Source organism: Trifolium pratense, linkage group LG5, assembly GCF_020283565.1.
Source record: "Trifolium pratense cultivar HEN17-A07 linkage group LG5, ARS_RC_1.1, whole genome shotgun sequence".
In the NCBI taxonomy this organism is placed as follows: domain Eukaryota; kingdom Viridiplantae; phylum Streptophyta; class Magnoliopsida; order Fabales; family Fabaceae; genus Trifolium; species Trifolium pratense.
In genome coordinates, this window is record NC_060063.1 from 6,198,665 (window position 1) to 6,220,789 (window position 22,125).

General features: G+C 32.2%; 2 protein-coding genes across 2 annotated transcripts; one reads left to right on the forward strand and one right to left on the reverse strand.

The window, feature by feature from the left end:
- Positions 1-11,178: 11,178 nt before the first annotated feature.
- Positions 11,179-12,829, forward strand: LOC123885936 (transcription factor CSA-like). Its single transcript, XM_045935272.1, has 3 exons — positions 11,179-11,496; positions 11,759-12,115; positions 12,615-12,829. Exons 1-3 carry the CDS (start codon positions 11,184-11,186, stop codon positions 12,827-12,829), a joined length of 885 nt encoding a protein of 294 aa, XP_045791228.1. The 5' UTR covers positions 11,179-11,183.
- A 5,985-nt stretch (positions 12,830-18,814) lies between these two features.
- Positions 18,815-21,537, reverse strand: LOC123885937 (WUSCHEL-related homeobox 11-like). Its single transcript, XM_045935273.1, has 3 exons — positions 20,895-21,537; positions 19,299-19,498; positions 18,815-18,838 (listed from the first exon to the last, which is right to left on the reverse strand). Exons 1-3 carry the CDS (start codon positions 21,535-21,537, stop codon positions 18,815-18,817), a joined length of 867 nt encoding a protein of 288 aa, XP_045791229.1.
- Between the last annotated feature and the right edge of the window lie 588 nt (positions 21,538-22,125).

Genomic DNA, 22,125 nt, shown 5'->3' on the forward strand with positions numbered 1-22,125 from the left:
TCAGATGGATGTTAAGAGTGCCTTCTTAAATGGTTTTATTTCTGAAGAAGTGTATGTTAAGCAACCTCCTGGTTTTGAAGATGTCTCAAACCCAGAACATGTTTTCAAATTGAAGAAATCACTGTATGGTCTGAAACAAGCTCCAAGAGCTTGGTATGATAGACTCAGTAATTTCCTTCTTGAAAAGGGTTTTGAGAAAGGGAAGGTTGACTGCACACTCTTTAGAAAAACAACCAAAGAAGACATTTTAATCATTCAAATTTATGTTGATGATATTATCTTTGGTTCAACTAATGCTTCCTTGTGCAAGAATTTTTCTAAGATAATGCAGGATGAATTTGAAATGAGCATGATGGGAGAATTAAAATTCTTTCTGGGAATTCAAATCAATCAGAAGAAGGAAGGAACTTATGTTCATCAATCAAAATATACTAAGGAACTTCTGAAGAAATTCAACCTAGATGATTGCAAGATAATGAACACTCCTATGCATTCAACTACCAACATGAGCAAGTCAGAAGATGAAGGAAAAGTAGATCAAAAGGTCTACAGAGGTATGATTGGTTCCTTACTCTATCTGACAGCCTCTAGGCCAGATATTTTATTCAGTGTTTGCTTATGTGCAAGATTCCAGTCAGATCCTAGAGAATCTCATCTTACTGCTGTAAAGAGAATCTTTAGGTATCTGAAAGGAACAACTAATCTTGGACTTCTCTATAAGAAATCCAATGATTATGTGCTTAATGGATTCTGTGATGCTGACTATGCTGGAGATAAAATTGAAAGAAAATCCACAAGTGGCAATTGTCAATTTGTTGGTGAAAACCTTATCTCCTGGGCTAGTAAGAGACAAACTACTATAGCTTTGTCTACAGCAGAAGCAGAATACATTTCAGCAGCTAAGTGTTGCACACAACTACTCTGGCTAAAATATCAGTTAGAAGATTATCAGGTAAGCAGTCACAATATTCCTTTATATTGTGATAATACTGCAGCCATTCATTTATCTAAAAATCCTATTTTACACTCTAGAGCCAAACATATTGAAATCAAACACCATTTTATCAGAGATTATGTTCAGAGAGGCATTATAGATATTAAGTTTGTTGATACTGAAAATCAATGGGCTGACATATTTACTAAAGCCTTACCTGTTGAAAGATTTGATTTTATAAAGAAACATCTGAACATGTTTTCAATCTCTGAATGAAAATTTTTTTTTGGCAATTAAAGTGTAAGAGGTTATGTATATCAGAACTTATGATTCAGAACATCTGAAACACAAGCTCTGAAGTACTTAACTCTGATAGAGAATTTTAAATATCTCAGAGGCTCTGAACTATTTAAGTGGGAAACGTTTAGTATTCGCTGCTGAACAGTTGTCCATTAAAATAGCAGTTACCGAGTAAATTTCTGCACGTGGTCTACGTGTGTCAGGTAGTGGGTGGTTAATGATGATTTTTGGTATTCAACTTTCTGTCAATTAGCGTAACTTCCCAAATTTGCTATTTTCGTGTTAACTGTGTGCATTTAAATAAAACTTACACAATACACTTGCACACTTCTCACTTTCACAACCTACACTTTCTTTTCTCTCTAAACCTTCAACAAAATTTTCTTTCTCTCTCATTAGTTCCTACCCTTACCTAAACTCCAACATGGCCGGTTCTTCGTCTTCTTCAACAACAAAGATTCCTCCGTTCATGTTTAGAAATCTTCAAATCGTTGGGAACGAAATGGAGTTTCCAGAATCTGAGCTCATCTTTCTCTCTGAGAAGATGATAGACTTTGACAGTTTGAAGGCAAATGGGTTCGATGTGAAACAGTACTTCTCCACTCAAGGTTGGGATAAGTACTTCAACATGCTTAATGGTCCTATTTACCCAGATCTCTTGAAGAAATTCTGGATGAAGGCTAAGGTTTTTGATAAGGCTGAAGCTAAGCAGGAAGAACTAGCTGCTATTGAAAGGAATCCTAGTTTAAAAGGTAAATCTGGAATTCACTGGAAATCAGATTAGGTCACTGGAAAACAGATTAGGTCAAATATCTGTGGTATGAATCTGGCTTTCTCTCCTATTCATTTCAACGCTTTGCTTGGCTTGGATAACTCTGGGATAGAGTTAGATGTTTTTGAGAAGGACACAAGGTACAGAGATGATCTTCTGGCTCTGATATGTACAGATCTGAAACTGAAGGGTAAAGTCAAGGGTTTGACTGATGTCTGCAGAGTGCTATTCAAGATCATACTAGCTGCTATCAGTCCAAGAGTTGGTGGTACTGATACAATCTCCTGGACTCATCGTCATCTGATCTACTTCCTTCTGAAAGGCATGAAAGTGAATCTAGGAGAATATTTCTTTGAGAGGATCTGTGAAGCAATCTTCTTAAGCAAATCTCAGAGGAAAACAGCCATAGCTTATCCTAGATTACTCTCAGACCTTCTTTATCAAGGTCATGTTGTTCAGAATCTGAAGAAATTCCATCCAGAACTTGTGGAAAAGAAGTTCACTCCTGAGATTCTGAATGCAAGTTTTCTAACCAAAATGCGCATCATCTCATCAAAGTTGGTTCAACCTCCACAAGAATTTACAGCCAGTCTTGAAGATCGTTTGTATGTAGATGGTTATCCAGTAATCTCTGAAATGGATGCTGAGCACATCATCCAAGATTATCTGGAAGTTCTTAGAAAAGAAGGGTATACTGTTGATAGGAGTATGATCCCTCCAGCTCCTGTAAACATGTATAATCCTAAGAGGAAACCTAAGAGGAAAGCTGAACAAGAAAAACCAGATCTTCTGGCTCAGAAGAAGGTTAAGGTAGAAGAAGCTATTGCTGAGCAAAGAACAAAAAGGAAACATGAAGATTTGTCTGGAAGAGCTGCTGCAACTTCATCAAAGAAGCCTATTGTTGTTGATGATGAAGAAGAAAGTGAAGATAATGACTCTTCTGAATCTCAGTCTGATTCAGAAACTGAGTCTGATGAAGAAACTCTGAGTACTAGGATGCATCAGAAACAAGTTTCTGATCCCAAAGGTAAGTCTCCTAAGTACATCTTTAATGAAGCTGAAATTGGAATAGGGTTTACCAAACCGCTTAGAACTATTCTTCCCAACATTTCACCTTCTGATAACCCTCTTTCTGAACTAGAAAAACACCTGAGCCCTGACCCCCTCAATAATCAGCCTCTTACTCATGCAACCCACAAATCTTCCTCACCTCCTAAACCAAAGTCACCTCAACCTCAACCACAAAAACAATCACCTGACATTCCACCATCTGAACCTCAACCAGATATTTCAACTGCTGAACAAACCTCTCCCACCAAACAACCCTCTCCACATAAATCTCCTGAACCAACCCCTGAACACAAACCTCCTGAACCATCACCTGAACACATTTATCCTGAATCAACATCTGACATCTCTTCCTCTGAATCAACTCCTGAACCCAATCTTCATCCACGCATTCATACTTGTGCCCCTAACCCTTCAGAAGCAGAAGTTGTTATCATTGACAACCCTGCTAATGAACCAACAAAACTCTCTACCATTCCCAATATCTCACCCTCATCCTCTGACCCTTTTGGTAACCTCTCCAATCAGCTGTATGATGATTTACTTAGGTTATCCCATATTCAGGACAAGTTTTTGGTGTGTCCCTCTGATGTGGATATGGAGGTGTCACTAATCAAGGCTAAAGTCTGCAAAGCTCTGGATGCAATGGGTGATGAGATCAAGACTGTGATTGGACAACGGGATTTGGATATGGTACATCTGCTGAAGGACAGCTTAGCAAGAGCTAGTTTGAAACGACTGACTGGATTTAACCATGAAGAGCACGAGCGTGCTAAGCTTGCTGCTATTGCTGCTACTGCAAGGCATATGTCTGTTTTTAAGGAATGCTGGGTGGATTCTAAGCTTTTCAAGAGTCTTGAGGATCAAAGGATTGAAAATGAACGTCTGGCTGAAGCTGCTGCAAGACTTGCTGAAGAAATCCCTGAGCAGAACCAAGAGGATGATCCCGATGCTGATATTCTGATGATTGATTATCCAGAGGAAGGTGAACCCTCCTCTGATAAAAAACAGGCACCTTTGGTTGCAGATCAAGCACCTGTGGTTGCAGATCAGCTGCAGATTTTTCAAGAAGCTCTGAGGGAACAACAAGAAGGTTTGGAAAGGCAAAGGACAGCTCACCTCAATCTGGAATCTAAAGTGGATGGTCTAGTTTCCAACGTGGGGTCTCTGAATGACAAATTTGACCAGCTCTTAGCCTTTCTCAAGAAACCTTAGGATTCTTTGCACTTTATGTCTTTCATGCTTTTATCTTCTGAACAATCTTATTTTAATTTTCAATTTTTTTGGTTTGATATATTTTGGTTGTTGTGTGATGTTTACTCTTATAAACAAGCACATAAGGACACAAGATGAATTTAAAAGAAATTTTTTTTATTAATGATCTAACAATGTTGAGTACATTGGTAAAAAGAAAAAGACGACCTAATCCTAGTCAGATGGATAATACTCAGAAGAAATCTCAGATTTCTCTTCAGCATCCTCTGATGAAATTTCTATGGGATCTGGGTTCTGCTCTTCTTCTTCTTCTTGTTCTTCTTCTGGAACATAGCATTAGCCAGCCAAGAACTCAACATAGTCAGCATCATCTTCATTTTCTTCAGCTTCAGAATCTGATGAAATGATTATAATCTCCGCATCTTGTGGTTTCTTGTCGTCTTCTTTATCTTTCTCATCCTTTTCGCGTTTTTCTTCTTCTTTCTTTCTTCGAAACTCTGCGATACGTGAACTAAATCTTCTCATTCTTCTTGATCTTTCTGGATACTCGTTTATTATTATTTTTATGTGAAGAATGTATGTTAACTCGTTCACCTTTTATAAACTTTTTAGCGCGTTGTTCTTTGTCTTTGAAATAAATTCACCTTTGTAACAACCACTCTTCTTCTTTCACTGTCTTGGTTATCTAATTTTTTTTTTTACTTTTTGATAATGACAAAAGGGGGAGTAGTTACGCATTAATTGATAAGTGATAAGTTTCAAAGCTGAAACCACGCTCACGCTCTTATCCATTAAGTTAAAAGTTGTTACTTTTAAGTTGTTTTACGTATTTCAATGTGGAGACTAAGTTAGTTGAAACTGAAATAAATTTCATAAGTAAGGATAAGTTAAGAGTGCAATTTTAACTTAGCCTTATGAGACTTAGGGGGAGAGCTTGCAAACCTCTCACTCTGAAGAAAGATATGAAATTTGTTTTATTCCAAATTATCTTAATCTTATACTAAATTAAAATATCATGGATAAAACTTAAAGCTTAGGCTTTAAGGAGTATCAATCTTAGGGGGAGCTTGCAAACCTCACAAACCTAAGAGAAACATGATAAGTTAATTTAACAACAATTGTCAATTAATACTTATGTTTGTCATCATCAAAAAGGGGGAGATTGTTGGAACAAAATTGATTTAAAAATGTTTGCCCCTAAATCTATTAAGGTGGAAGTACTAAAAATTTAATTTAAGTGTGCAGGACTTAGATTCAATTAAGCTCTGATTAATGATCAGAAGATAAGGACTTCAGAAGTTTGTAAGCGATCAGAAGATTGTGAGACTCAGAAGTTATACTCTTCAGACGATGAAGTCTTCAGAACTTCTTAAGGTCTTAGCTTCATCAAACTCTGATGATCTTCTTGAAGTTTGTAAAGATTCTCTTTTGCAAGTCAACTCTTCTACCAATGAAGAAAAGGACCTTTCAAGCCTGATCAGAACAGCTAATCTCCTTCTGTCTGTTCTCTTTTGAGAACGTGGGTCATCAGCTGTGTTAGCTGAATAAGGAAAGTCTTCTCTGCAGTAGTCAAAGTACCTGAAACTCTTACTTAATTTTGGATACAACCAAACTGCATCAAGACAGGCTGCTTGAAGATAAAAGATTATCAACTTCAACGGTCATCTTTGCAACGACTCTTTTCTAGTCGTATATATATACTAAAGGAATCAGTTGTATATAAAAATATAGAGATCAAGGATTATTAACACGCACGAACAAACTCTGAATTCCTCATACAAAGCTCTGAACCTCTGAACTGTGTTGTTGCACTTTTAGTTCAAATATTTAGTATTTGTTCTTCTAGGTTCTGACTAAGAGCTGTTGTATTCTTTCCATTACTTTATTATATTTAGTACTTGAGGTAACTTAAGCTTGTGTGCTTAAGTGTGAAGTCTTAAGCTTGTGTGCTTGAGCAGTGTTGAGAAGTCTCTTGCTTGTGTGCTTGAGCAGTTGTAATCTTGTGTGATTATAGTGAAATCCCTTGGAAGTGCAAGGGGACTGGACTACTCTCGTTTTGTGAGAGGAACCAGTATAAATTGCTTGTGTGATCTCTCTCTCTCTCTTAACTTGTTTTATTGTGTTATTTATCCGCTGCTGTTGTAGTTAAGTTAAGAACTTGAAAAAGTTTTAAACTTGACTAAAACACAATTCAACCCTCCCCTTTTTGTGTTTTCACACCTTCAAACACTTTTGAAAAGTGTTCTGGTATTATACAAGTACTTTATCAACTTATGTGTTGTTTTTCTATTAAAAAATGTATTCATAAAATCTTTCACATACCTAGCTTTTGTGAGCTCGTGTTTAGGATGAGAAATTACTCAGGTTAAATACTATTTTTGGATCCAAGGAGAGCTACGAGGCAGTGGTGACTACGGGCAGAGGAGAAGGGCGTAATTCCAACGGGGAGTTGAACTTTGCCGACGTGAAGGAGGAGAATTTGTAATTCCATGTATCCATCTGCCAAGTGAATTTTTCACCAGAATAACGACAAGAGCAGGGATCCAAACACAACTTCAAATTAGTCGCATGAAATGACTTTGCAATTTGGATACGTTTTTTTTTTTTTTTTTTTGAGAAAGTGATACATTTTTCCATTCGAGGAAGATATGTACTAGAAACGCCTGTTGTAAGCTACAAGAAAGCTGCGTGTCATATACAGGAGGCGGCGCAAGGTCAGAGATTGTGAACAACTTAGTAATTTTTCCATTAAGGTTTTCAAAGGGAACAAGTTGCAGGTCGATAATGGAAGCGGTGATGTACCACTGTCGACATAAAAATACATATAAATAAAGGGGATATGTTCAGATAAGTGGATGACAGTAAAGAAAAACTACACGGCATTTTCCTTTTCTTATATATGCACTTTTTCTTCCTATGGTACAAGTCCAACTGTTTCTAAATCATACGGGAACCCTTTGTATAATACCTGAGCACTTTTTAAAAGTGTTCCGGTATGTAGTATAAAAATTATGCATATGATACAAACCGGAACACTTTTAAAAAAGTGTTCCGGTAACAATTCATAATTTCTTCCCAGACCGGAACACTTTGAAAAGTGAAAAGTGTTCTGGTAAAATTAACATACCGAAAAAAAAAAAAGTACCGGAACGGTGTTTCGCAGGTATGACCAGTCTACCGAAAAAGTTATAAAACGATAAAGTAAAAAATATTAAAATATACTAAAATTTGATAAGGGTAAAATGAGCATATTGAAAAATATGTTGGGGTAAAGGAATAATTGTTGGGGTAGGAAAAAACAATTTCTCATTACATACACACTCTAGTAAGATATTGTCGGGTCACTAGTCAGGGCAGTCCAACTTTATAAGTTTGGCCCGACACCGTGGAATCAGCACGCATCACTATTCTATATTATGATGACCCAAGCCATGCGTGTGAAAATAAACTTCAGCCAAACGAAATTCTTTGAAGAAATAATAGTGATTGTTAGCTGAGTATTTGTTAGCTCCGTACATTAATCATTTGCGGCTTTTACGTCTTCGTTTAAGAGACTTCATCGTATAGCTCTAAGTTCTTCGATCATGTGGGTAATATCTATGATACCCTTGCTTTATCAAAATTGAATTGTGAACGTTGATATCTGATCTAGGTCACAATGAAAATTAAACATTCAATAGAGATAAATCTTTAAGATTGTTGTAAAAATTGGACATAATCAGAATAATAGATCACATATAAATTTAACCAATCAAACATATATGAATCATAATAAAATAAAATAGAGTTCATAAAAACTTATCTCTTGTGGGTGTAATAGTTTGATGTCATCCGCATAGTAAACAACCACCGGGTCACAAATAAAGATACTTGCAAAATACAAAATCGTGATACCATACCTGAGGCGTGCTGATCGCACTATCCTTAAGGATTTATCGCCTCATAAGCGCAAATCCCTCAGTATTTAACAGGTCCTTCTCGGATATGAATCATATCCGAGGTGACAGAACTAACAAGACGTTATTAGACACTGGTGATGTAATCCAGGAAGATAACACTCAATTTTATATTTTATAAGAAAGAATAAAAGTGGCTCATGCTCAAAACTGTATTTTTCCATTGAAGGATACCATCACTTAAGATTACCAAAAAAACATTTTTATCAATTAAATAATTAATCTTATTAAGTAGGAATAATTGGGTAAGATATTAACAGAAAAAATGTGTGTATTGATCAAGTAATTATAGCCACATTTAACAAATCATTATTAATAATAATAATGATAATTATATAATATTAAAATAACTTTAAAATAAATTATTAAGATCAAAATATCCAACAATTCTCAGGTTCATCTTCTACATAACTAAAACCATCATTCTTGGTTCTGTTTACACCATAAATTTATAGAAGTCGTGTTACTTATGTCAATATTGTTAGATAGAAATTCTTGAAAAGCACTATCGTATTTTTCAGGATTACATCTGCATAGAGGCTGAAAGTCTTTCAGAGAGTTGTTTAAAGGTTTAGTCTCTGAAGTTCTTCATTTAGACTTTCAACTTCATCACTGAGAGTTTTAGTTCTATCAAGAGTAGTTTTATAATGTTTTGTAAAGTTTTGAAACTTCTTGACAGACTTTGAGCATCGCTGGTTTTTTTTATTTGGTTTACAATGACTGGGGATCGAACCCAGGACCTATAGTGTGATGAGCTTACTGGTTGGTCAGACTCATATTATGCAGGAGATCTAGATGACAAAAAAGTACATCAGGGTATGTGTTCATGGTTGGCTCAAAAGCAGTGTCATGGTCCTAAAAAAAGCAACCAAATGTCACTCTCTCCACAACTGAAGCTGAATTCATAGCAGCAGCTAACTGTGCCTGCCAAGCTATCTGGTTGGCTAGAATACTTGATCACATCAGTATTAGAAAGGAAGAATGCATCACCCTATATTGTGATAATAGCTCCACAATTAAGCTGTCAAAGAATCTAGTGATGCATGGAAGAAGTAAACATATAGATGTTAAGTTTCATTTCCTCAGAGACCTGACCAAGGATGGGAAGATTCAGTTACTGCATTGCTCATCCTTTGAGCAAATTGCAGACATCATGACTAAGGCACTGACACTTGAGAAATTTTGCAGATTTAGAGATTTACTTGGAGTATGCAAACTTGAAGATGTAAACTGAATCTGTGATGTAGTTCAGTTTAGGAGAGGTTATGTTAGATATGTGTTAATCATTGTATGTATAATACTCATGGTTAGGCCTAGTGATTGTGTTTGGCTTGCTTGACCTTTGTACCTAGCGCGCATGTGCAGTTACTTAAGGCCCAAGTCATCTATTTGTGTTAGTTAGTTTGTTGTAACTACCTTGTACATCTTAGGCATTGGCTATATAAGGCCTTACACATTATCAATGAAAGAAGAGAGTTCCATTTGCCTTAACATAACGTACTACCCAAACCCCTCACCACTAGACGAAACCTAGTAACTTATCGCTGGTTATTTTTTTAATGACAATAATATGTTTTTCTCTAGAAATTTCAAAAAATATCTCATCAACTTCATCGTAAAAATTAGAATCAGAATTGTAACTGCACGTATATTCTCATTTGGTTTTAATTGATGCCAAAAATAGGATTGACTCAAATATTATATTTTTTTATTGTGGAACTTAGTGCGTCTATAGTTTGATAGGTGATATCATAAGTTCTCTAAACAATAAGGTTATTACTTCATGAAGTAATAAGGTTTTGATTTTCATCTTTAAATATAAACTAACAAATTAGCATATTATAATATTGGTCATTAAAAAAAAATAGTTTTTTAAATATAGATACAAATATGTCTATATAGTTTGAGTTAAATATAGAAATTGTGAATGCTCTAACTCATTCTTATTATCAAATTGATCTAAAAGGTACATATATAAATATGCCACATTTATACTTTTTTTTACCGTCTTATTTTTCTTAAATGTAACCTTAAAATTTTGGGGGCTTGATATGTGTTGAACATGCGTGAACGCCCGTGTGATATTATTGAAGCTACTACTTTGAGCTTTTGAGTGAATGCAGGGTTAAAGCGTGTCGTCGTGATCATAAATACGTCATTGGCGTCCAATTCTTAAATTTTAATAAATAATACTTGTACGTAGATGTGATGTTGCGAGTCTTTTATAATTTAATTAAGGTCTTTCGTTCGATCCAACAAGACTCGATATATTAGTCTCTGCAATTGCGTGTATATGATACCTGATTTATCCAAAAAAAAATATAAAACATATTAAATAATAACAAATTCATCAATCCAAAATTTCATAAGTGAACATATTTTCTATTTTTTTCTTTTGGATGCATAAAAGAAATGACAAAATCATCATAAACGACTGACACACACAAATAAGGGAGTTAGGATTCGAAGACATGTCATAGCGTATGCCCTAACAATTTCAGCAATTTTTTGTCAGTTGAATTAGAATTTATGCACAAATGAAGATCTATAAAAGGGGAGATAGACCCTACCCAAGTCATGACATAAACAAAAATAGTAAACAAAATCATGTGGGGTCTACTCTTTCCTCACTCTTTTTCTCTCTTTTCTTAAGTTTGTAGGAAATGAAGATAACATAACAAAAATTGTTTCTCTCATCTCCCTCTAGTATGACTTGTCCAAGGATTTAAGACAGAGATTTTATAGTACCATTGAAAATCTTTGCCTATGATTTTCTTATCCTTTGATTATTTTTTTCAATATCTTATTCTTTTTCACTATGAGTTCACTAAACTTGAACAATGATGGCCATGGTTTCTCTTTCGACTTGAATGTTTTGCCTTTATCTCAAGTTCCATCTTCATCCTCTACACCCCTTTTAGGTCATGTTGGTAACAACATGTCTGAAAATACCGAAATAGCCTTTAATATTTTGAAACCTTTAGTGACTAATTCTCATGAGAAACTTGTTACAAACACTGAAGGGAATAAAGGATATTTTGGGGATGAGGAGAAAAATATGTCTTTGAAAGTTGATGAGGAGGAAAATGATGGTACAAATGTTTCTTTGGAAACAAAAAAAATTGGGAACGATAAATTTTTTATTAGAGGTCATTGGACACCAGTAGAAGATGATAAGCTTATAAAACTTGTTAAAGATTTTGGTCCTTACAATTGGAACAACATTGCTAAACATTTTCATGGAAGATCAGGTATTAAAATAGAAAAAAGATTATTGTATTTGATTGAAATTCTTTTTAATTTTATATTTATTAAATTTGCGAAAATTTTTTTTTTATCAAAATTCTCTTTAGTTTTTATTAATTATTTTTATTTTTGGGTCTAGCGTAACTGGTAGGTGTGCGAGGTTATCAATTTCTTTTACAGGCTATCGATTCTGTCCATTTTTTTTTTTGCCTTAAAAAAATTGAATATCTTGAGAGTTTTTTTTTGTGATTTAACGTACTTTTTCAGGGAAAAGTTGCAGATTAAGATGGCGTAATCAACTAGATCCTAAGATTAATAGAAGATGTTTTAGTGAAGAGGAAGAGGTGAAGCTCTTGGCTGCTCAAAATTTTTTTGCCAACAAATGGACAATCATTTGTAACCTATTTCATGGAAGGACAGACAATGCAGTTAAGAATCATTTTAATATTATGATGGCTAGGAGGAAAAGGGAGAAATCATCAGATTTTTCTAGAAAGAGAAAGCCAACATTTGTAGCAAGTGAATCAATCACTAGTACCATTGATGTATCTAATTCAGCTTGCACTACTCTCAGGCTTTTTGGTAGGCCTTTATTTAATTATCAAGCCTATATTTCACAAATGGGTATGTTTTGAATCCTTGAATTTGGCTTATTAAATAATTTTATGTAAAGGGCTGCGACAGCGATCTGGATCGCAATATTAGAGTTTTTCAAATCCATGTGATTTTTGCTTCAAAAAAAAAAAAACTATGCGATTTTGATTGAGAAAGGATAGACTGTGTTCGACGACAATTTTCATTTAATACCTTTAAATTGCCTTTACGTTTTTCTTTTTGGTGTTTTATCATGTCTTAATTTATATTGCGTGTGTTATATTAATTTAATTAAAGAGTTGCGTCATTGTCAAAAAAAATAAAGAGTTGCGTCAACAATCTGGATAGGGCTCGTCTGGCAACGATTCTCTAATGTTAAATATCTTGGCTCTTATTACTATTGTGATTTAAAATCTTAAAATTCAACCTTTTATTTATTTATTTTCTCTGATGACCTAATTTATGGTATATTAATTTATTAGACATTTGATCATATGGTTAATGTTTTTTGTGAATGTGCATTTTTTAGGTTTACCTGGAGAAAGGAAGGAGGAAGCGGGAGATTTTGGCTATGATATGGGAAAGCCTAAGAGTGTGAACCAATTCAATTATTCATATTCAAATTCAGAAGCTTTAGCAAAGTCAGTTGCAACAATTAGGAATAATGTATTGGGGGAAAGTGAAAATGTGAGAGGTACGATTAAGGTGTCATTTATTGATTTTCTTGGAGTGGGTGATACATAGGGAAATTTTGTTGATGTAATAATCTTAAGCTCAAAGGAAGAAAAGTGTATTGTGGAAAACTGAAGAGGGAAGGTGTGATTTCATTGTGGGTTCTATATGCATTCACTAATAAGTGTGTTTGATTTTTCGATGTAAAAAAATAATTTGAATGAGTTTATTATATAAAATAAAATTTATTTTGATTACAAATAAGATAAATGTAATGTTATTTATGTTCAAGTAAATGTAAAAGTTAGTTGAACAAAAATTTTGAAGTTAAAATTTAATTGTAGAGATAAATTTTCAAATTTTAGTTTAAAATTAAAATTAGTTCTACATAAAAACATCTAAACATGTCACAAATTAAAATTAAAATTAAAATTAAAATTAAAGACATGTAGAATTAGAGTAGCAAAAATTTAAAATTTAGAAATATTAAATAGTATTTTTCTATTTGTTTTTATCTGCCTGGCTGCTGTTTAATTGTCTGTTTGACAAAAATTTTAAATGAGTTTGTGCCTGCATCTTAGTTTAACTTTTAAATGTTTATAGAAATGTACCTGCCGCGTTAGATTAATTTAAAAAATATGTTTCTTTTATTTTTGACAAAACGGATATACTTCTTGTTTAAAATTTTACAGTCTCAGATTACCGTCAAAATTCAAACAGACAATTTTATATATCAACTAGAGTGAGAATTTGATCCCACTATATTTTTAAAAGTTAAGGAACAGAAAATCAGTCGGATAATAATTTTGACAGAGCTATATAAGCTTATTTATGTTTATATTTTTTTGTTTTAGTAAAATTTATCGGCATGCGAGATAGGAGTCTTTTAAGAGCGAATGTGGAAACCGAGCTAAGTGATGTGCTAATCACAAAATGTCTAATATTTTTCAAGTTTATTATTATTATTATTATTATTATTATTATTATTATTATTATTATTATTATTATTATTTTATGTGTGTGTGAGTGTGGGGGAAAGAATTTTTAGGGTTTAATAGTAACTTTTATATTTGGCTTAGAAAAAAATCTAGAATGAGAAACTATAATGTTGGATCTTCAAAAGAAAATGATTAGCTCTTGTTAACCATTAGATCTGCCTTTTTGAAACGATAAAAATTGACATATGGTTTGCTATGATTGAACAAAGGTTCACAGAGTTATACTCGTTTTAATTTTGAAACTGTTTTAATGTCGTTTTTTAAATTGAAAATATTTTTTGATGACTGAAACGGAATACCTGAAGGGCAGTTGATAAAAACATATTTTTGTCTATGACATTGTGTAAACTATCTGAACCTGAGGTTTGGATTAACAACGTATACACAAAAAGGAGATTGTCAAAATTTTCTAAAAAGTAACAACATATCATTTTGACAAACTTTAAAGAAACTTTGGGAAGTTAAAAATGTTGGAGCATTTATTATTTTGAAATGGCTTAATATTTTAAAAGGTTAAGACTATTATCCACATTGGAGACTATTATCAATATGAATTATTGGATTAAATATTATGAAAAATATTAGATGCACGTACTTGATTGAATATCTTGTTGGTAAATGATGTATAATTGTCATGTGGTCGTCATTACATATTTTGATTGATATGTAAGATGTTGCATTAGCATATATGGAGAATCATATGTTCATGCATCTCATTGTATACATGATGACCGTGATGGGCCCTGAGGGTGTGACGTTCTGTTAAATCGAGTGCCCAACATAACCCTGCATGATTTTTATTGGGAAGAAAGGCAAGCAAATTGTTTGCTACGATGCAATTTTCACAGTGACCAAACCTCCCTTTATATAGGAACAATCCATACCCTAGAAATAATACACAATGAATAAAACTATTGAAATTTAGGTGGGGCAATTCAAAACATCAAATTACCTTAGGGTTTTGAGGAGAGAATTTGAATATGTTGGAGTATTACTTGAAGCATGGATTCAATCCTCATAAATTTGATTGACATCTGAAAACCCACAGATCAATATATCATTGAAATTAGATGTTTTGCACATTGAAGAATGGTTCATGAAAAACAAAGTAAAATTAAGCAGAAAATAGAGGAAAGATTGAAATAGGTGGAAGGGTTTAGGTTTGAATTCAAACCCGTGAGACTTATGAAGAGATAGACTTTGCATAAATTAGTGGCTCGTAGAAGTTTTTGAAATTTTTTAATAGCCTTTGTTAACCCAAAGAAGGAAAAAACGTAGAAGTAATGAAAGTAACGGAACGAAATCCCTTCTACACAAGTTTTTTATTTTTGAATTTATGTTTGGGCTTTACATATTGGGCCGTAAATTAATCAAATCCACTCCAACAAATGGTTGTGATTGGCTAATTCAAGTGAAATGCTAAAAGAAGCTAAATTTTTTTTTCAATGTTCACATAAATTTTTTGAGTTTTATGACTGATTTGATTGACATGTGTAAAAAGTTGCCGATAGCTAATTTGCATTTGTGTAATTTAAGGATGTATAAAATTGTATCATGTAAGTGTAGTCCAGTTTATGGTTATCATAGATATTAATTTAAAATCCGAAGTAAAAAAGTATATAATGTGTGTCAGTCTAATTACTAGATTTTTTAATCGAAAAATAAAGTATAAAATGATTAAATAAATCATTCATTTTAAAATAAAATGAGTATAATTGAATATATCCGATATCTAAGTTTCACATTTCACAAGAAACAAAGTAAAATCCCAGCTGGATTTAAGAGTAAAATTATACTAATCTCAACTTTATACCCTTGAAATTAATCATGAGCTCAAATTGAAAAAACCAACATAACCCATATTGGAATTCTCATTTTTCAAAATGGATGCCTAACTTGTTCCCTAGTCAACAAAATCAATAATCCTCAAACTCATTAAAATAATATTCACAACAAAATATGTCTCATCACAGAATCTATCATAAGATGCAAATGCAATATTTAATTAACATGCCAACCAATAAAACTTATGTATCTCACATGGTATTTCTATGTTAGTGTGCCTCTCAAATATTTATATTGTTAAAATTGAAATTATTATTGTTATTTTGTTATAATTATAATAAAATTCAAAAGAATCCAAGAAAATTTGTTACAAACATCCCTCTGATTTGCATTGGTTATATTGGTCGGTGTGGGGACCAAATTTGTAAAAATTATTCTTTGAGTTTTGTATTCTCTGTTCCAGAAATCTACCCAGGAATCTACGTACTTGTACTTGTTTTCAAGTGTTTTATAAGTTAACAAAATCTTCTTCTATTCACTAAGTATTTATTTCTGACATGGTGATCTCATCAAGAAATGAGGTAACTTCAAAATGTAACTTCAAGAAATTAATATTAATAGATTTGTAGAAGATGAAGAATGATAGTCAAAATGGAGTTAGCAATGTTTCTATGAGGGTTCTACTCCCGCTACCGGTGTAATTAAGATGTTTTTGATTGGTAATCTATAAGTATCTTTGTTAGCGCTCTTTGAACCTTGAAATTTACTCCATGTAATCTTCCTTTTTGATAAGTGAGCTATAAGAGCTTAAAGGACATACATTGTCGGTGTAAAATAGTTTTACACTAACAACCAATAAGAAATCACCAATCTTCCATGTCATATAAGTAATTTCACAATAACCATACATGAGTGGGGTGATGTGGCAAATTGGTGAATTTTCATTGGATGTATGTGTAAAACTATTTTACACTGATGACTCTTCCAATAACCTATTCTAATCCTGATGACTCTTCCAAAAACCTATTCTAATCCCGATGACTCTTTTTCTCACGTGTCTAGCTATTGAGTTTTTTCCCCTTCATGTCCAGTAGTTTTTTTTTAATGACAAATATAAAAAGAAAAACAGTACAAGAGAAAATTCAGAAAAATAAAAAGGTACAAGAAGTATTCTCCTTCATGTCTAGTAGTAGTAGTAGAGCCATCCAATTGGTGACAGAAAAGGAAGTTTTCTAGAGCAAACTAACAAGCTAGTATGGAAAGGGATTTTATAATAGAAAAATATATTTTTATTCTTATAATAATAACCATTTAAATTTATTCTTTACATAATAAATATTTTTATTATGTTATAAAAAAAATTGGACATATTTTTAGTCTCCACTAAAACTAAAATTGTTTAATTATTATTAAATACTTAAACTTTTGAAAGTTTTTTTTTTTTCAAACATGTTAAAAATATCATATATAAAATTATTTTTAAATGTGTTTCCGTGTCAAAGAATAAATTTGTGTTTATTAGCTTCTAGTAAGAAAAGAGATAAGTTTTTGTACCAAAAAGCGATAAGTTTTGTTGTTGTTGTTTTTTTTTTTTTTTTTTGACTAAAGATAAGTTTTGTTGTTTTTGATAAAATTTTGAGTTGAAAATTTAAGTGATGAAGGTGAAGAAGATTTTTGGTTTTTTTAATTAAATATGTTGTTCAAGTTAATGTTGTTTGTGGTTTGGAGGTGGGCGAAATCTGGAATTTGGTTGGGGTGAGGTTGATTGAAAGATGATAAATATATAAAAGTTGTAACAAAAAATTTATCCAAAAAAAATAAAAAAGAATGCCAAATTATTTTTTGGATTGAAGTTTCCAGGGATTTTTGTTTTAAGAAGAGAGAGTATTAAAAAGGAAACGAAGAGATGATGAAAATAAGCTTTTAGGAAGAGGAAGAAGAAAGATGTAATTTGAAAATTTTGGGGTTCTTTGGTTTTGGTCCTTCTATATAAATGACTCAACTCAGATTTTTGCCACTTAATCATTAATTTGCCACGTCATGATCAAAGTGTCACATGTAACTCTACTAGTCACATCAGTTTTTTTTATAATAGTTACTAACATCAGGGACCAATAACAAAAGTATTTGAACATTCAGAGAATTTTTTATAAAAAAAATCGATACAGGGTCAAAAACAAAAAACGTGCATACATATAGGGACACATCTGTTATTTAAAACAAAAAATAATGAGGTAGCAAAGGTAAGGAGTACACTAGTGAAATAGACAACAACGAAAAAAGTATAACCGGTCGAAACAACATCACCTATCTTTTTCGCTCATAAGCAAAATCTCTTGCGAAAGAGCAACAAGAACTAGACAACCAACAAACCAAGCACACAAAGCTAGATTTGCCAGGGTTTGGATTTAGCTAGGGTAGTTACTGCGTCATGCAGTAACTGATTTGGACCGTATGATAAAAAAGTAATTAGGGTCGAGATTGATTAAAGTATCAAACTGTCAAATCTGCACTGGACTATTAGATAAAAAATTAACGGTCGACATTAATTACTGCGTACATATGTGTGAAATAACTATAGTAGCTAATCCACATCCATAGATAACCCGGCCACAAAATGTAATATACATTTTATATGAGGCTTGATTAGCAATTTAGCACAATATTGGGGTTATTGTGCCTTATGATACTACTTGATTAGAGAAAAAAGGTATGTTTTTTTAAGAAGCAACTGAAATATAATAAAATATATTAAGTAGAAGGTATGCCTAACAAAAAGAGTTCTCATCAAAATAGAAAGGAAAAAACACCACAAAATCAACGCCTTTCCCATAGTTAATCTCTAAAAAAAGACAAAGAATTAGACCACCATATATTTAACAAATAAATAAATCTTGTTTACGTAACTTCAACCACCACCAAACAATATATTTATCTTCTCAAACAACATCTCAGAAGTAATTGTTTTTGAACGAACAACCTGTTATTTCTTTCTTTTCAATAGAGCTTACCCATTAATTGAGTGACATTAAGAAATAGATAAAAATAAAAATATACATTTGCTAATTTCATTTAAATTTATAATTGTTTATAAATAAATATAGATATAGACTTCTATAATTATATATATAATAGATCTCTAATATTTGAACCACATATTAAAGATTAAGAGACCAATGAAAAAAAAAGAAGATAGAATGTAATTATTAATATATAGAAGAAACATATAATGATAGCTTCCTTTTGTCCATTGCTGTGCTACTTGTTCATTTGTTCATGGTTGGGTTTGCTTTGAAACCTGAAACAAAAACACATACACAATTTTTGAAGAAAATTTTATTTAGATTTAAAGAACCAAATTACATGAGAGAAAAAAATATATTAGAAAATTATATAATTAATATTATGTCGAAATCTAAAATATGAATGTATTTTTAATCTTTAAAATGTCAAATAAAATGATACGGAGAGAGTAATATAGTGACAATAACACTTGATGATGGACGGCCAAAAACAAGGACACAATTAAATTCTACGCGGTCACACCGACTGATATTTTAAACTTATTCAGTGAAGTCAGCATACTTTTTGTTTATAAGTGGTGCATGCGTAATAATACAATGTTTAGAGGAGATACTCTTAATTTCTCTTTCCTAGTGGATCTTTCGTTTTTTCTACGGGTGTAATGTTCCATTAGCATGCTTGCAAAAGCATCTAATGATGCGTTTATGAATATATGCAAAGTGTTAATTAATTACCAGATAGTAGCTTTCACCATTCTGCAAGCTTTGCATCAAGAAACCAAATTCATTGGTTGGAACTGAGACTCCAGAGGAATGAATTAACATAACATCTTCACCAAACATTGTTTTCATGTCAATTGCACCCCTTGGAACTTCTGTTGGAACCCCATTGATGAACACTATGATCACATCTGAAACATTACTCACCCCAAATCCTGTTCCCCCAACAAAATTAATAAAAAATAAATAAATTAAAGCATCAATGGATTGTTATAAACACAAAATAAATCATTAAAATTTGCATTAATGAACACCATCATCAACATTTTTTTCCAATGGGAATATAATATATTTTGCAATTTAAAAAAAACATGGCAATAATTGAAACTCATTAACAACTTAAACTCAATAACTTAGTTAATAAAATTGTCACAATATTAATTATCTCAATTTCTATGACTATTTGTAAATTTATGTAGTCTCTCTTGACACATCTTATGCTGAGGAGGCTGTTGTGGTAATATATCTCATTTTAGCTTTTTCAAAAAAAAAAAATCATTATCGTAAATGTAATTGATATGTAACCTCCCTTTTACTGGAAAGAAATTGGTTCCTTTTGTCATGGTTTGTCTAGGGAAGCCAAATTGAAGGGCACAAAATCTCATAGCAAAAATTAGTCAAAAAAATGAAGGGTATAGCAAATTAAAATTTAATTAATTTGGTAAAATATGAACAACGATGTTTGAATTTAAGATGATGTTTGTTCAATTTAATGGACTAAAGAAGAGTATAAGAAATAATTAGCAAAATGAAAAGAAAATAAAATAATTTAGGGTTTAGAATTTTTTTTAATTAAGGAATAAATTTTGGATGAAACCCAGCAAAGAATGCGACGTGAGAATAAAAAGGAAGAAAAGAAACTGAAACAAGAAAAGTGAACTCAAGTTTTTCTGGAAATGATTCAAAACACCAAAAGGCTTTATACTTTATTAATTCATCCATCACCATCAAAGATTCAGAACTAACTATAAACCAAAAATAAAAAATTCATTAAAAAAATATGTCAATCTGAATCTACTATAACTCTTGTCAAAAGATTTAATAAAGTTCTAATTTTTTTAGAGTTTATTATAATAATCAGTCTAATATTAAACAAAAAATATATATTTAAAAGAGACAAATATCTGGGCATAAGTATTAAATTAATTTATGTTTATAAAAGTAATACAGATTCTAGTACTCATTTTTTTCCTTAAAAAGGGGTTTAAGTTTTGTCTTGAGACAAAGTTGAAAAATATCACCATTATTTTAAAAGAGGTTTTGTTAAGAAGGTAAAATTATTTTGGGAGAAATTTTAACAAATTCATTCATGTCAGAAATGTTTTTGTTAAGATGATAATACTTTTTTGGAAGAAATTTTATCAAATTAATTCAGACATAGATTTGAGTACTCCTTTCAACTCTATTTGATTTGTTCATAAATAAAAAAAAAAAATTACTAAAATGAAATAGTAGTAGAAAAAAAAATTAATTTTCTTCATGCTAAAAGCTAAATAATCTGAGAATTATAACACATCCATGCAATACATTACAGTAATCTTTTATAAATACCTGAGTGCAAGTTGAGATTTGTAGGGTACAAAACTGAAGAAGCAGCTGAAGTATGATCAATTTCAGGGAAATTATTTGGAGTAGGGCCTAAGAACAAACCACCAGATCCTTCTTCTCCGCCACCGTTACTGCCACCACCAACACCGATGCCAAGACCGACACCAACACCACATGATGAAGAAGAACCCGAAAAGTTATTATTATAAGATGAATTACAAGATGAAGAATTCATAGTGAAATTAGTGAAACCACCAAAACCAACAGCAGCACCAAGAGACAGAGTGTTAGCACTGTTGGTGCTGCACTGGTATTGGTGATATGGATTTGCACTGCCACCGCTTAGTTGAGAGGCGGCCTGCATCTGCCTTTGACGGCGACGAGAGCGAGAGCGGCGATTTTGAAACCAATAAAAAACATTAGCATCACCAACAGGTCCAAATTTCTCAAGAAGTTTTCTTATTCTAATGGTTTCATCTTTTGGTGGATTAACCATTCCACTATTAAAGATGGACTCAAGTATAAGGATTTGTTCAGGTTTTGGTGTCCATCTTGATCTCACAGTTTCACTCCTTTCAATGTTGTTTGGATTATTAGTATTGGAACTTTGAGACTGAGCATGTTGTTTTTGTTCTTGATCTTCCATTCCAATGTGGAAGAAAGAAAATAAGAAAAAAAATGCTTTGTTTTATCTTTTCTTTTAAGATTATGATGAAACCTAGGTAGGTAAAATAATATATATATGCTGATGATGTGAGAGATGTGAATAAAGTACATGGAATGCAGTAACACTGTTTTTGGTGGTTTATATATAAATGTTGAATACTTCTTCGGTCCTATATATAAGAAAATCGACTTTGCTTTTTAGATTCATAGTAAAATTAATGAATCTAGACAATAATATAGTCTGTATTCATTAATTTTACAATAAATTGTCTAGATTCATCAATTTTACAAGGCTTAATTAGTAAAATGGTCCCTTAAAAATATTTTTGGTTTCACATTGATCCCTTAAAAAAAAAGTCGGAATAGGTCCCTTAAAAAAAAAAGTCCAAATAGAGACATCTCCGTTAATCAGTTTGGTCATTTCCGTCCATTTTTTCGAGGACCAAACTGATTGACGGAGATGTTTTAAGGGACCAAACTGATTAGCGGAGATGTTTTTAAGGGTCCTATTCGGACCTTTTTTTCTTTAAGGGACCTATTCAGTCTTTTTTTTCTTTAAGCGACCTAT

What these genes read in the sequence shown, in the direction of transcription:
- LOC123885936 (XM_045935272.1), top strand. Translation starts at nt 11,184, where the DNA reads ATGTCTGAAAATACCGAAATAGCCTTTAATATTTTGAAACCTTTAGTG. An exon ending in ACATTTTCATGGAAGATCAG is followed by an intron (nt 11,497 to 11,758) that starts GTATTAAAATAG and finishes GTACTTTTTCAG; the next exon opens with GGAAAAGTTGCAGATTAAGA. An exon ending in AGCCTATATTTCACAAATGG is followed by an intron (nt 12,116 to 12,614) that starts GTATGTTTTGAA and finishes TGCATTTTTTAG; the next exon opens with GTTTACCTGGAGAAAGGAAG.
- LOC123885937 (XM_045935273.1), bottom strand. Translation starts at nt 21,537, where the DNA reads ATGGAAGATCAAGAACAAAAACAACATGCTCAGTCTCAAAGTTCCAAT. An exon ending in AAATCTCAACTTGCACTCAG is followed by an intron (nt 19,499 to 20,894) that starts GTATTTATAAAA and finishes TTGGGGGAACAG; the next exon opens with GATTTGGGGTGAGTAATGTT. An exon ending in ATGGTGAAAGCTACTATCTG is followed by an intron (nt 18,839 to 19,298) that starts GTAATTAATTAA and finishes TTTTTGTTTCAG; the next exon opens with GTTTCAAAGCAAACCCAACC.